General features: G+C 54.1%; 1 protein-coding gene across 1 annotated transcript in view; it reads right to left on the bottom strand.

Annotated features, from left to right (window-relative positions):
• Positions 1-15,357, bottom strand: part of ppan (peter pan homolog) — a 122,402-nt gene that overhangs the window by 42,341 nt on the left and 64,704 nt on the right. Inside the window, 3 exon segments of the mRNA XM_072490976.1 lie at positions 1,580-1,685; positions 14,810-14,874; positions 15,187-15,277. Of these exon segments, the coding sequence (XP_072347077.1) occupies positions 1,580-1,685; positions 14,810-14,874; positions 15,187-15,277 (262 nt within the window).

Below are 15,357 nucleotides of genomic sequence, written 5' to 3'. Positions count from 1 at the left end.
CAGCAGCACCACCAGCAGCACCACCACCGTGGCAAACAAGGCTGTTCTCCCACTTCCCTCAGCTCGCCCCGCAGGAAGCGACCGGCACTGTTGGTGCCTTTTAAATGTTTGGAAATAAATAAAAGAAAGGCATTTCAAAGTAGAATATTGGAGTATTTAAAAAGGTGATAGTTGGCGGCTCTCTCACCTGGAGCCACTCATCGCTGTTCAGACGGAACCACATTCGACCTGGTTTCATTCTTAGAAGGAGATCCCAATGAGAGGAGCAGGACTGAGACAAAGACCCTAGCAGGAGGTACATCACGGAACCACGGTGCGCTAGGACCACGAGGGGTGGGACCACGGGGGTGAGACTACGGGGGTGGGACCACGGGGGGTGGGACCACGGGGGGTGGGACCACGGGGGGTAGGACCACGGGGGGTAGGACCACGGGGGATGGGAACACGGGGGGTGGGAACACGGGGGGTGGGACCACGGGGGGGTAGGACCACGGGGGGGTAGGACCACGGGGGGGGTGGGACCGGGGGGGGGGGGGGAAGAGGAGGACCACAGGGGGGTGAGACCACGGGGGTGGGACCACGGGGGTGGGACCACGGGGGTGAGACTACGGGGGTGGGACCACGGGGGGGAGGTAGGACCACGGGGGATAGGAACACGGGGGGTGAGACCACGGCGGTGAGACTACGGGGGTGGGACCACAGGGGGGTGAGACCACGGGGGTGGGACCACGGGGGTGAGACCACGGGGGGGTAGGACCTCGGGGGGGGGAGACACCACGGGGGGGGGGGGGGGACGACACCACGGGGGGGTGGGACCACGGGGGGTAGGACCACGGGGGGGGGGGACGGACCACAGGAGGGGGGGGGACCACGGGGGGTGGGACCACGGGGGGGGGAGGACCACGGGGGGGGGTGGGACCGGGGGGGGGGGAGGACCACAGGGGGGGTGAGACCACGGGGGTGGGACCACGGGGGTGAGACTATGGGGGTGGGACCACGGGGGGGTAGGACCACGGGGGATAGGAACACGGGGGGTGAGACCACGGTGGTGGGACCACGGGGGGGTAGGACCACGGGGGGGTAGGACCACGGGGGGGGGGGGGGGGGGGGTGGGACCGGGGGGGGACCACAGGGGGGTGAGACCACGGGGGTGGGACCACGGGGGTGAGACCACGGGGGGTAGGACCACGGGGGGGGGGGGGGGGGGGGGGGGGGGGACACCACGGGGGGTGGGACCACGGGGGGGGGGTGGGACCACGGGGGGTAGGACCACGGGGGGTGGGACCACGGGGGGTAGGACCACGGGGGGGGGGGGGGGGGGGGGGACCACGGGGGGGGGGGACCACGGGGGGACGGACGGGGGGGACCACGGGGGGTGGGACCACGGGGGGGGGGGGGGGACCACGGGGGGTCGGACCACGGAGGGTGAGACCACGGGGGGGGGGGGGGGGGGGGACGGACGGACCACAGCACCAGGCCACTGAATACTTACAGTCTGTCCCCCTGTTTAGCCTTCCACAAGGGCAAGATTACAAACGGATACCCAATGAGTTTCTTCGGAATGGAATCCATCACTCACTTGTAATTAATGCTGTGCCATTTTCTATGTCCCCTCATCAAACACAGACACATGACGGTAGCATCACCTTCCGAGGATTCAGTTGCTTCACTGGGGGAGAGAGAACCTGAGGGAGAGAAGGGACAGAGTTCTTTATAAACCCAACGTCCAGCGGCGGCCATGGAGTGAGCGGGTGCGCACAGGGCAGCATCGGATCAAAGGCGTTGGTTTGGGCATTTTACACCTGTCAGGGGGCTAGTTTCAGCAGGAAAGTGGTGCGAAAGATGTAGGAGAAGAGGTATCCCCCCGGGAGAACAAAGAACAAAGAAAATTACAGCACAGGAACAGGCCCTTCGGCCCTCCCAGCCTGCGTCGATCCAGATCCTTTCTCTAAATCTGTCACCTATTTTTCAAGGATCTACTTTCCTCTGTTCCCCGCCCGTTCATATATCTGTCTAGATGCATCTTAAATGATGTTATTGTGCCCGCCTCTACCACCTCCGCTGGCAAAGCGTTCCAGGCACCCACCACCCTCTGCGTAAAAAACTTTCCACGCACATCGCCCTTAAACATTCCCCCTCTCACCTTGAAATCGTGACCCCCTTGTAATTGCCACCCCCACTCTTGGAAAAAGCTTTTGCTATCCACCCTGTCCATACCTCTCATAATTTTGTAGACCTCAATCAGGTCCCCCCTCAACCTCCGTCTTTCCAACAAAAACAATCCTAATCTACTCAACCTTTCTTGATAGCTAGCACCCTCCATACTACGCAACATCCTGGTGAACCTCCTCTGCACCCTTTCTAAAGCAGCCACATCCTTCTGGTAATGTGGCGACCAGAACTGCACGCAGTATTCCAAATGTGGTCTAACCAAAGTCCTATACAACTGTAACATGACCTGCCGACTCTTGTACTCAATACCCCATCCCATGAAGGCAAGCATGCTATATGCCTTCTTGACCACTCTATCGACCTGCGTTGCCACCTTCAGGGTACAATGGACCTGAACTCCCAGATCTCTCTGTACATCAATTTCCCCCAGGACTCTTCCATTGACCGTATAGTCCGCTCTTGAATTAGATCTTCCAAAATGCATCACCTCGCATTTGCCTGGATTGAACTTCATCTGCCATTTCTCTGCCCAACTCTCCAATCTATTTATATTTTGCTGTATTCTCTGACAGTCCTCCTCGCTATCTGCAACTCCACCAATCTTAGTATCATCTGCAAACTTGCTAATCAGACCACCGAAACCTTCGTCCAGATCATTTATGTATATCACAAACAACAGTGGTCCGAGCACGGATCCCTGTGGAACACCACTAGTCACCCGTATCCATTTTGAGACACTCCCTTCCACCACTACTCTCTGTCTCCTGTTGCCCAGCCAGTTCTTTAACAATCTAGCTAGTACACCCTGAACCCCATACGCCTTTACTTTTTCCATCAACCTGCCATGGGAAACTTTATCAAACGCCTTACTGAAGTCCATGTATATGACATCTACAGCCCTTCCCTCATCAATTAACGTTGTCACTCCCACAAAGATTCTATTAGGTTTGTAAGACATGACCTTTCCTGCACAAAACCATGCTGCCTATCACTGATAAGTCTATTTTCTTCCAAATGTGAATAGATCCTATCCCTCAGTATCTTCTCCAACAGTTTGCCTACCACTGACGTCAAGCTCACAGGTCTATGATTCCCTGGATTATCCCTGCTACCCTTCTTAAACAAAGGGACAACATTAGCAATTCTCCAGTCCTCCGGGACCTCACCCGTGCTCAAGGATGCTGCAAAGATATCTGTTAAGGCCCCAGCTATTTTTTCCCTCGCTTCCCTCAGTAACCTGGGATAGATCCCATCTGGACCTGGGGACTTGTCCACCTTAATGCCTTTTAGAATACCCAAAACTTCCCCCTTCTTTATGCCGACTTGACCTAGAGTATTTAAACATCCATCCTTAGCCTCAACATCCGTCATGTCCCTCTCCTTGGTGGATACCGATGCAAAGTACTCATTCAGAATCTCACCCATTTCCTCTGACTCCACGCATAAATTCCCTCTTTTGTCTTTCAGTGGGCCAATTCTTTCTCTAGTTACCCTCTTGCTCCTTATATACGAATAAAAGGCTTTGGGATTTTCTTTAACCCTGTTAGCCAAGATACTTCATGACCTCTTTTAGCCCTCTTTATTGCGCGTTTGAGATTTGTCCTACTTTCCCGATATTCCTCCAAAGTTTCAGCAGATTTAAGTCGCCTAGTTCTTATGTATGCTTCCTTTTTCATCTTAGCTAGTCTCACAATTCCACCCGTCATCCATGGTTCACTAATCTTGCCATTTCTATCCCTCATTTTCACAGGGACATGTCTGTCCTGCACTCCAATCAACCTTTCCTTAAAAGACTCCCACATTTCAAATGTGGATTTACCCGAAAAGAGCTGCTCCCAATCCACATTCCCTAGCTCATGCCGAATCTTGTTATACTTGGCCTTTCCCCAATTTAGCACTCTTTCTTTAGGACCACTCTCATCTTTGTCCATGAGTATTCTAAAACTTACGGAATTGTGATCGCTATTCCCAAAGTAATCACCGACTGAAACTTCAACCACCTGGCCGGGATCATTCCCCAATACCAGGTCCAGTATGGCCCATTCCCAAGTTGGACTATTTACTGCTCTAAAAAACTCTCCTGGATGCTCCTTACAAATTCTGCTCCATCTACGCCTCCAACACAACATGAGTCCCATTCAATGTTGGGGAAGTTAAAATCTCCCATCACGACCACCCTATTGCTCCGACATTTTTCTATAATCTGTCTACATATTTGTACCTCTACATCACGCTCGCTTTTGGGAGGCCTGTAATAAAGTCCCAACAATGTTAGTGCACCCTTCCTATTTCTTAGCTCTACCCATATTGCCTCAGTGCTCGAATCCTCCATCGTGCCCTCCTTAATCACAGCTGTGATATAATCTCTGACCAGTAATGCAACTCCTCCACCCCTTTTACCTCCCTCTCTATGCCTCCTGAAGCATCTATACCCTGGGATATTCAGTTGCCAGTCTTGCCCTTCCCTCAATCAAGTCTCTGTAATACCAATAACATCATATTCCCAGGTACTAATCCAAGCCCTAAGTTCATCTGCCTTACCTGCTACACTTCTCGCATTGAAACAAATGCACCTCAGACTACCTGTCCCTTTGCATTCATCATCTCTTCCCTGTCTACTCTTCCCCTTAGTCACATTGAGTTTATTATCTCGTACCTTACTGGCTTTAGTTGCTGCCTCTTTACTGACCTCTAACTTCCTAATTTGGTTCCCATCCCCCTGCCACATTAGTTTAAAACCTCCCCAACAGTGTTAGCAAAAGCACCCCCTAGGACATTGGTTCCAGTCCTGCCCAGGTGTAGACCATCCGATTTATAATGGTCCCACCGCCCCCAGAACCGGTTCCAATGTCCCAAAAATCTGAACCCCCTCCCTCCTGCACCATTTCTCAAGCCACATATTCATTCTGACTATTCTTGAATTTCTACTCTGACTGTCTCGTGGCACTGGTAGCAATCCTGAGATTACTACCTTTGAGGTCCTACTTTTTAACTTATCTCCTAACTCCCTAAATTCTGATTGTAGGACCTCATCCCGTTTTTTACCTATATCGTTGGTGCCTATATGCACCACGACAACTGGCTGTTCACCCTCCCCCTTCAGTATGTCCTGCAGCTGATCTGAGACATCCCTGACCCGTCCACCCGGGAGGCAACATACCATTCGGGAGTCTCGTTTTCGACCACAGAAACGCCTGTCTACTCCCCTTACGATTGAATCCCCTATGACTATAGCCCTGCCAGTCTTTTTCCCGCCCTTCTGTGCAGCAGAGCCAGCCACGGTGCCATGAGCCTGGCTACTACTGCCTTCCCCTAGTGAGTCATCCCCCCCAACAGTATCCAAAACGGTATACCTGTTTTGGAGGGAGATGACCGCAGGGGACACCTGCACTGCCTTCCTGCTCTTTCTCTGCCTTTTGGTCACCCATTCCCTGTCTCCCTCACCAATCCTAATCTGCGGTGTGACCAACTCACTGAACGTGCTATCCATGACCTCCTCAGCATCGCGGATGCTCCAAAGTGAGTCCATCCGCAGCTCCAGAGCCGTCATGCGGTCTAACAGGAGCTGCAGCTGGACACACTTCCCGCACATGAAGGAGTCAGGGGCACCGGCCGCGTCCCTGAACTCCCACATTGAGCACGAGGAGCATAACACGGGTCTGGGATCTCCTGCCATTTTTACACTTTACCTGGACTGATTACAAATATAATATCAAATAATGAATAAGTGAAAGGAATAAAGATTTTACTTACCAATCACAATACTTACCAACCCACGAAGAGTTAAATTTCTCCCAGCTACTTACCTTCCCGACAGACCCCTGGCCACTGCTCCCGCCGAAAATCTGAAGCTATAACTTGCGGATAAAAGAAAAAGAAGAGAGCTTACCTGATATTCACTCACCCCCTTAGGTTAGAGGAGGTGGACGGGTGGGAGACACTACAAGTGTAGTGTCCAGCGGCCTTCATTTCTGCGAGCGGGAGAGAGAGAGGGAGCCAGAGTGCAGCTTGGGAATCAGGTAGGTGCTCAAGTGTTTGATTTTGACCTCTATTTAAGTTGGGCGGTTGCTAAACCCGAGACACTACAAGTGTAGTGTCTCGGGTTTAGCAACCGCCCAACTTAAATAGAGGTCAAAATCAAACACTTGAGCACCTACCTGATTCCCAAGCTGCACTCTGGCTCCCTCTCTCTCTCCCGCTCGCAGAAATGAAGGCCGCTGGAACCTGGGGGCAGGTTTAAACACCTACCTGAATCCCAAGCCGCACTCGCTGCGCTCCGGCTCCCTCTCTCTCTCCCGAAAATGAAGGCCGCTGGAACCTGGGGGCAAGTTTAACCACCTACCTGAATCCCAAGCTGCACTCGCTGCGCTCCGGCTCCCTCGCTCCCGGAGTGGCATGTCTACTGGCTACCAGACCCGGCAGTAGACAGGTAACGACCTGGCTAAGGGATTTGAGGAACGTGTGGCACAGCAACAACTTGGAGAATGGCGGAGGGGGAGGGTCGGCATCAGTGGGAAAGTCCCGGATGGAGCAGCTGATGAGCTTCATCGAGGAGGAATTTCGCAGCAAAGGGAGGAAATGCACAACAACTGTTTGAAGGCGATTGAGGGGGAAGTAGCACCTCTGCGAGGGTCGCTGGACTGGGTGGAGAAGTGCCTCGAGGCACGAGGTGGAGACGGTGGTGTCCGACCAGAGCAATCAGATTGTGGCTTTGGAGGTGGAGATGGGGATCCTGGGCGATCTGTGCAAGTCACTGCGGGTGAAGGTGGAGGAGCAGGAGAACAGGCCCAGGCAGCAGAACCTGCAAATTGTGGGTCTACCAGAGGGTGTGGAAGGAACGAGCGCCTCGAAGAACATTTTGAGGTTGTTGGCCGTGTTGGTGGAGGAGAAGGTGTTGGACAAAGCCCCAGAGGTGGATCGGACCCACAGGTCCCTGAGGCAGAAGCCGAGAGCGGGGAAGCCGCCACGGGCTCCTGAGGTGCCCACCAAGGTTCTGAGGGTGAAGCGAGGCTGCGAATGGGAGGGAATCGTGTCCGGATATATCAGGATATTGGCATGGAGCAGGCAAAGAGGCACGCGAGATTCAACAGAGCCAAGGCTGTGCTGTATCAAAGGAAGATTGGAGTGCTGTACCTGGTGAGACTTTAGGTTACATTCAACAGCCAGGAGCACTACTTTGAGATGCCAGAGGAGGCAAACGGCTTTACAATGGACCATAAGCTGGGGGAGAACTGAGGGGTGGTGTGGGAGGAGGGGTGGGATGGGAGGAGGGGTGGTGTGGGAGAAGGGGTGGGAGGAGGGATGGGCTGGGAGGACGGGTGGGGTGGGAGGGGTGGGGTGGGAGGAGGTGTGGGAAGAGGGGTGGGGGTGGGAGGAGGGGTTAAGTCCGCAAAAGTTGGGTGTTCTGGCTGTTTTGTGTTGTCAGAGGGCGGGAATTTTTGGGGACTTGCAAGTCTGAAAGGGGGTGATCGCCACCACCACCCCTCCCCCGCCCCTCCCCCTCCCCTCCCTGCCCTCCCCCTGCCCCTCCCCTCCCACCCTGCCTGCCCTCCCCCCTGCCCATCCCCAGGATTAAATGAGGCAGAACTGGTGGGAAATGATGGCGGAGGGTAGAGGGGAATGGAGGTTTAAGCCTCCGATAAGAGTCGTGACATGGAACGTCCTCGGGCTAAACGGACCTGACACGAGGTCCCGAGTTTTCGTGCACCTGAGGGGGGTTTGAGAGCGGAAGTGATTTTTCTACAGGACATACAACTCTGGGTGAAGGATCATACACATATGTTGCAAGAAGCTGGGGGGATACTGAGGGCCTTGATAGTGTCCATTAGAACCATATAAATGACTTCCGGTTGCGGCTATGCCTAGGTAGGTCGCACGTTCGGCAGCTCCCGCCGGGAACGGACTTTTGGGCTCTTCAGAGGGGCCCCAACGGCAATTGTTCGACGGCTCCCAGTGTGGGAAGGTGACAGCAAGGTCTCCCCGACATTATATGGATTGGACCAGGAATGGAGCGGTTAAAAAAGTGATCCTGGTGCTGCGGAAAGTGCGAGGGAGGAAAAGCAAGATGGCGGTGGGTTGAGACCAAGCAGCGTGGGCGCAGTGGTCGCAGGAGCAGCAGGAATTCCTTAGACGCTGCTTTTCGGAGCTGAAGACAGAAATGCTGGCGCCAATGAAGGCGGCGATTGAGAAGCTTGTGGAGACCCAGAAGGCCCAGGGGGCGGCGATCCGGGAGGTGCGGCAAAAAGCCTCGGAGAACGAGGACGAGATCTTGGGCCTGGCAGTGAAGGTGGAGGCGCACGAGGCGCTGCACAAGAGGTGGCAGGAAAAATTTGAGGACCTGGAGAATAGGTCGAGGAGGAAGAATCTTCGGATTCTGGGTCTCCCTAAAGGAGTGGAGGGGCCCGATGCCAGGGTATATATGAGCACGATGCTCAATTCGCTGATGGGCGCGGGAGCTCTCCTGAGGCCCCTGGAGCTAGATGGGGCTCACCGGGTCCTAGCAAGGAGACCCAAAGCCAACGAGCTGCCAAGGGCTGCAGTGGTGAGATTCCACCGCTTTATGGACAGAGAGTGCGTCCTGAGATGGGCCAAAAAAGAGCGGAGCAGCAGGTGGGAGAACACGGAGATCCGAATTTACCAGGACTGGAGTGCGGAGGTGGCTAAGAAGGGAGGGAAGGGCGGTGCTGGAGAGGAGCGCACACTGACTGCCAAGGGGTGGGGGGATTCTCACACTGGGGGGGGTCGATGGAATGGTGGGAGAGGCTGGGGTCAGCAGGAGTCAGCTGACTTACAGGAGTGTCATGGCGGGAGCAAAATGGCTAGATGAGGATCTAGCCGGGGGGGGGGGGGGGGGGGGGGGGAAAGAGAGAGACTGGGTGGCTGCTGCATTGGCCAAAGGGGAGCTGGAAGTAGGAGAGGTGGTGGTCGGGGCGGGGGTCCGCCGTCTGGGGGACTGGAGGGTGTGGGAGGCGCGGGCACGTGGCTGGCGTAGAAGGGGAGATGGCTAGTCGCCGGGGTGGGGGGGGGGGGGGGGGGGGGGTGGGGGGGGTCAAGAGGTCCCGGGTGTTCACGCACTTAAAGGGACTGAAGGCAGACGTGGTCATGCTCCAGGAGACACATCTGAAGGTGGCAGATCAGGTTAGGCTGAGAAAGGGATGGGTAGGGCAGGTCTTTCATTCAGGGTTGGACGCGAAGAACAGAGGGGTTGCAATACTGGTGGGGAAGCTGGTGTCATTCGAGGCGCTGAATATTGTAGTAGATAATGGAGGTCGATATGTGATGGTGAGCGGTAGGTTGCAGGGGGTGCGGGTGGTACTGGTAAACGTATATGCCCCGAACTGGGATGATGCCGGATTTATGAAACGCATGCGGGGTCGGATTCCGGACCTGGAGGTAGGAAGCTTGATAATTGGGGGGGGGGGGGGGGGGGGGGGGGCTTTAACACGGTGCTGGACCCAGCACTGGACCGTTCTAGGTCCAGGACGGGTAAGAGGCCGGCTGCGGCCAAGGTGCTCAGGGGGTTTATGGACCAGATGGGGGGAGTGGATCCATGGAGTTTTGCCAGGCCACAGAATTTTCCTTCTTTTCCCACGTCCATAGAGCCTACTCCCGGATAGATTTTTTCATTTTGAGCAGGGCGCTAATCCTGAAAGTGGAGGGAATTGAATATTCGGCCATCGCCATCTCGGACCACGCCCCGCATTGGGTGGAGCTGGAGTTGGGAGAGGAGAGGGACCAGCGCCCGCTGTGGCGCCTGGATGTGGGACTGTTGGCGGATGAGGCGGTGTGCAGGCGGGTGCGGGGTGTATTGAAAGATACTTGGAGGCCAACGACAACGGGGAGGTGCAGGTGGGGGTAGTCTGGGAGGCGTTGAGGGCGGTGGTCAGGGGAGAGCTAATCTCCATCAGGGCCCACAGGGAGAAGAGGGAGAGAGCAGGGAGAGGGAGAGGTTGGTGGGGAGATCTTAAGGGTGGACAGGAGATATGTAGAGGCCCCCGAGGAGGGGCTACTTAGGGAGCGGCGGAACCTCCAGACGGAATTCAACCTGATGACCACAGGGAAAGCAGAGGCACAGTGGTGGAAAGCGCAGGGGGCGACGTACGAGTCTAGGGAGAAGGCGAGTCGGATGCTGGCACATCAGCTTCGTAAGAGGGAGGCAGCGAGGGAGATTGGTGGAGTTAGGGATAGAGGGGGGAATACAGTGCGGAGTGCGGTGAGAATAAACAAGGTATTTAGGGACTTCTATGGGGATCTGTACAGGTCTGAGCCCCCAGCGGGTAGGAGGGGATGCGACGATTCCTAGATCAGCTGAGGTTCCCGAGGGTGGAGGAGGAGCAGGTGGCTAGTTTGGGGGCGCCGATTGGGCTGGAGGAGCTGGTTAAAGGATCGGGGAACATGCAGGCGGGGAAGGCCCCGGGGCCGGATGGGTTCCCGGTTGAATTTTAGAGGAAATACGTGGACCTGCTGGGCCCGTTGCAAGTGAGGACTTTTAATAAGGCGAGGGAGGGGGGGACCAGGAGAGGGCGCTGATTTCTTTGATCTTGAAGCGGGACAAGGATCCATTGCAATGTGGGTCATATAGACCGATCTCGCTCCTCAAAGTTGATGCTAAGCTGCTGGCGAAGGTGCTGGCTACGAGAATAGAGGACTGTGTCCCGGGGGTGATTCATGAGGACCAGACGGGATTTGTGAAAGGCAGGCAGCTAAACACAAATGTGCGGAGGCTCCTCAATGTGATTATGATGCCCTCGGTGGAGGGGGAAGCGGAGGTAGTGGCAGCTATGGACGCGGAGAAGGCCTTTAATCGGGTGGAGTGGGAGTATCTTTGGGAAGTGTTGCGGAGGTTTGGGTTCGGGGAGGGGTTCATCAGTTGGGTCAGACTGCTATATCGAGCCCCGGTGGCGAGTGTGGCTACGAATCGGCGGAGGTCGGAGTACTTTCGGCTGTACCAGGGGACGAGACAGGGGTGACCCCTCTCCCCCTTGTTGTTTGCGCTGGCAATTGAGCCGCTGGCCATGGCACTGAGGGAGTCCAGGAAATGGAGGGGATTGGTTCGGGGGGGGGGGGGGACACCGAGTGTCATTGTATGCTGACGACCTGTTGCTGTATGTTGCGGATCCAGTGGAGGGAATGGCGGAGGTCATGCGGATCCTTAGGGAGTTTGGGGACTTTTCGGGGTATAACGTAGGGAAGAGTGAGCTCTTTGTGGTGCACTCAGGGGACCAGGGAAGGGGGACAGATGAGTTACCGCTGAAGAGGGCGGAAAGGAGCTTTCGGTACCTGGGGATCCAAGTACCTAGGAGTTGGGGGGCCCTGCACAAGCTTAATTTGACGCGGTTGGTGGAGCAGATGGAGGAGGATTTTAAAAGATGGGATATGCTGCCACTCTCACTAGCAGGTAGGGTGCAGTCGGTAAAAATGATGGTCCTTCCGAGGTTTCTCTTTGTGTTCCAGTGCCTTCCCATTTTGATCGCCAAGGCCTTTTTCAAATGGGTAAGCAGGAGCATCATGGGATTTGTGTGGGCGAATAAGACCCCGAGGGTGAAGAGGGTGTTTCTGGAGCGTAGCAGGGACAGGGGGGGCTGGCGCTGCCGGATTTGTGTGGCTATTATTGGGCAGCCAATGTGGCGATGATCCGTAAGTCGGTAATGGAGGGAGAGGGGACAGGGGGGGCTGGCGCTGCCGGATTTGTGTGGCTATTATTGGGCAGCCAATGTGGCGATGATCCGTAAGTCGGTAATGGAGGGAGAGGGGGCAACGTGGAAGAGGTTAGAGATGGCGTCCTGTGTGGGCATGAGCCCCAGGGCGCTGGTGACGGCACAGCTGCCGCTCTCGCCGACAAGGTACACCACGAGTCCGGTGGTGGCGGCGAAGCTGAAGATCTGGGGGCAGTGGAGACAACACTGGGGCCTCGGTTTGGTCCCCGATTCAGAACAAGGTGATTTCGGGTGTATGGGTAGGAGAAGGCAAGGTTTCGACGATTTATCAGGAGCTGCAAGAAGAGGAGGAGGCCTCGGTGGAGGAGTTAAAGGGCAAGTGGGAGGAAGAACTTGGGGAGGAGATAGATGAGGGTCTCTGAGATAGGGTTAATTCTTCCTCCTCTAGCGCCAGGCTCAGCCTAATACAGTTCAAGGTTACTCACAGAGCGCATATGACAGGGGCGAGGTTGAGTAGATTCTTTGGAGTGGAGGACAGATGTGGGAGGTGCTCGGGGAGCCCGGCAAATCACGTCCACATGTTCTGGTCGTGCCCGGCACTGGATGGGTTTTGGAGGGGTTTCGCGAGGACTATGTCCAAGGTGGTGAAAGTCCAGGTCAAGCCGAGTTGGGGGTTGGCACTATTTGGGGTAACGGACGAGCCGGGAGTGCAGGAGGCGAAAGAGGCCGGTATCCTGGCCTTTGCGTCCCTGGTAGCCCGGCGGAGGATTTTGCTATTATGGAAAGATGCGAAGCCCCCCCAGTGTGGAAGCTTGGATCAATGACACGGCAGGGTTCATTAAGCTGGAGAGGATAAAGTTTGCCTTGTGAGGGTCTGTGCAAGGGATCCTCAGGCGGTGGCAACCGTTCCTCGACTAGCTCGCAGAGCGTTAGGAGGAGGTCAGCAGCAGCCCAGGGGTGGGGGGGTGGGGTTCTCTTGGGGTGGTGTTTGGGTTAAGGTGGGGGGGTTTCCCTATTTGTACTTTTTACTGCTTTATGGGGGGTTACTGTATATGGGGGAAATCCAATGTATAATTTCTACTTGTTGTGTTCTTGTCGCTTTCTTTTTGTTGTGGGGGGGGTTTGTTGAAAAATTTGAATCAATATATATATTTTTTTAAAGAACCAGATAAATGTCACAGCACAGGTGGCCATTCTGCCCATCTTGTCCATGCTAGCCCGACGACACCCAGGTGTCCTTTCTAATCTCACTTTCCTGCACCTAGTCCATAGCCTGTAGCTTAGAGAACTTACGGTGCAGATCCAGGTACTTTTTTAAAAAGAGTTTCGGATGTCTGCCTAGCAGCTGGGACTATTGCCCCTCTTGGAGGTAGGAGCTGTGGCTTAGCACTGTCACCTCACACGGTGTCAAGTCCCACTCCGGAGCTGAGAGTGCAAGATTCAAGCTGACATTCCCACTGCAGGACTGAGTGAGTGATGCACTCTCCGATGTACTGGCCTGGATTCCTGGCTGCCTGTCGCCGATAGCAAGGGCCCCCGTGCAGAGGAGAATCACTAAATTGGGATTGCGATGCTTCAAAATGGCCCCCCCCCCTCCCCGACAGTGGGATTCATGGTCGCGCCCACGCGAGAGGATGTATATGAAAACATTGGGGAGGAAAACGCGGTCCTGGTAGGAATGTGATGTCGCAATTCCGACCACGACGCATTTCCAACTCTTCCTCATTTCCCCCTCAGCCCCCCCTCTTTCCCCCGGGAATCCTACCTATTCCTTGCCATGTATCATGTGAGAGTACCTTTAAGACATGGATGTTTAAGCGATGTACCTTTAAGAAAACAGTAATGTCAGAGAGTGGGTGGAGCTGGGCTTTAGACTGGGGCTGGTTTAGCACAGGGCTAAATTGCTGGCTTTTAAAGCAGACCAAGGCAGGCCAGCAGCACGGTTCAATTCCTGTACCAGCCTCCCCGAACAGGCGCCGGAATGTGGCGAGTAGGGGCTTTTCACAGTAACTTCATTTGAAGCCTACTTGTGACAATAAGCGATTTTCATTTCATTTTATTTTGAAGTTTGAGTTTGAAAAAGCAGCTTGTGTGTGGCTGTGTTTCCAGAGAGCTGCAGTTTGAAAGGAGCTTGGCAGTGTCTGTGTTTGCAGTGAGCTGGATCTGCTGTGATCTCTGCCATGAAAGACTATCTCTGGATCATTTGGGTGATTTAAACTCATAATAGTAAAGCCTTTAACCTGATGTGATGCTGTTCAAAGGTGTTAAGTCTCTTGGAAGTTTGATGGAACATTTTGAGGAATTATTTACTGTTGCAATATTTTCGGAGTTATCTTTGAAGTAAGGGGTGTTAAGGGATCCAATGTTTATTTAAGATGTTAAGTTGAGTTCATGGAATAAATATTGTTTTGTGTTTAAAAACCCACGTGTCCATAATTGTAATCCCACACCTAGGAAACAAGCCGTGTGCTCGGAAAAGCAACAATCCATTAAAGGGAGAGGTTGGTTGAACTCCATGATACATTTTAGGATTCTGAAAACGCCTTGCCCATGACACATGTATAAATCTGCATGGCGAGGATTCGTGAATTGCTTCCAATTTGCGCTGCCAGGGGAAAGTCGGGAGCAATTCTCCTCCAGCGGGAATCTCCCAAACAGAGAGTCTCACCCCCTACCCTCCCAGTGTCCCCGGTCACTATTTATCCCTCAACATCACAAAACCAAATCATCCTGTCGTCACCACATTGTGCACAGCAAGATCCCACACAAACAGCAAATTGGCGGCTGCGTTTCTTGACTACACGTGAAAAATATTTCATTGGCTGCAAAGCGCTTTGGGACATTCAGAATCAATGAAAGGCGCTATCCAAATGAAAGTCTCTCTTTGGGTCAACACTTTGCAGCAGTGCGAGATGATCTATTTACGTTCAGTTGCATTTTGAGAACAGGTTTACGCCGGCGGTTGAGGAAAAGCACCTCACCGATAGATTCTCTCTTGGAGATGTGATGCTGAAGACAAGGTGGGGGTTCAATCATCAGAGAGAGCCTGTAGAAAGATTCAAAACATTCAGAGCTCCTTAAAAAAGTCACACTTAACACAAAAACTTCAGTATGAATTTCTTCATCTAGTGTGTTACTCTCAAACTACCAAACCCCCCCATCACACCTCCTCCCCCTCCCCTGCCGCTCCCTCATCATATAACTCCCAAAGGAAGAGAGGACAAATCCAACTTGGGTGCGAGGGGTTTCTGGAATACAACTAGGATTCCCTAATCCGCAATGTTCCACTTCTACCCGGCAGAGCACCTGTCGTTTGGATGAACGGATTCCCCGAAAGCCCAGCAAGAGGAGAACTCACCCATGGTTATCCCGATCGAAGATACCCTGCAGTTCCTCAATGTATCTCTCAGAGTTCAGGTATTTCAGCACATGAGGCAATGTTGGAATATCTACAAATAATTCAGGATAGAAGAAGTCAGAAAAACAAAGAGACAGTCAGCATCTGAGAGAGAGGGAAGGGGGGCGAGAA

The sequence above is a fragment of the Scyliorhinus torazame genome, chromosome 27 (genome assembly GCF_047496885.1).
Source record: "Scyliorhinus torazame isolate Kashiwa2021f chromosome 27, sScyTor2.1, whole genome shotgun sequence".
NCBI lineage: Eukaryota > Metazoa > Chordata > Chondrichthyes > Carcharhiniformes > Scyliorhinidae > Scyliorhinus > Scyliorhinus torazame.
This window is presented reverse-complemented; position numbering and strand designations above follow the sequence as displayed.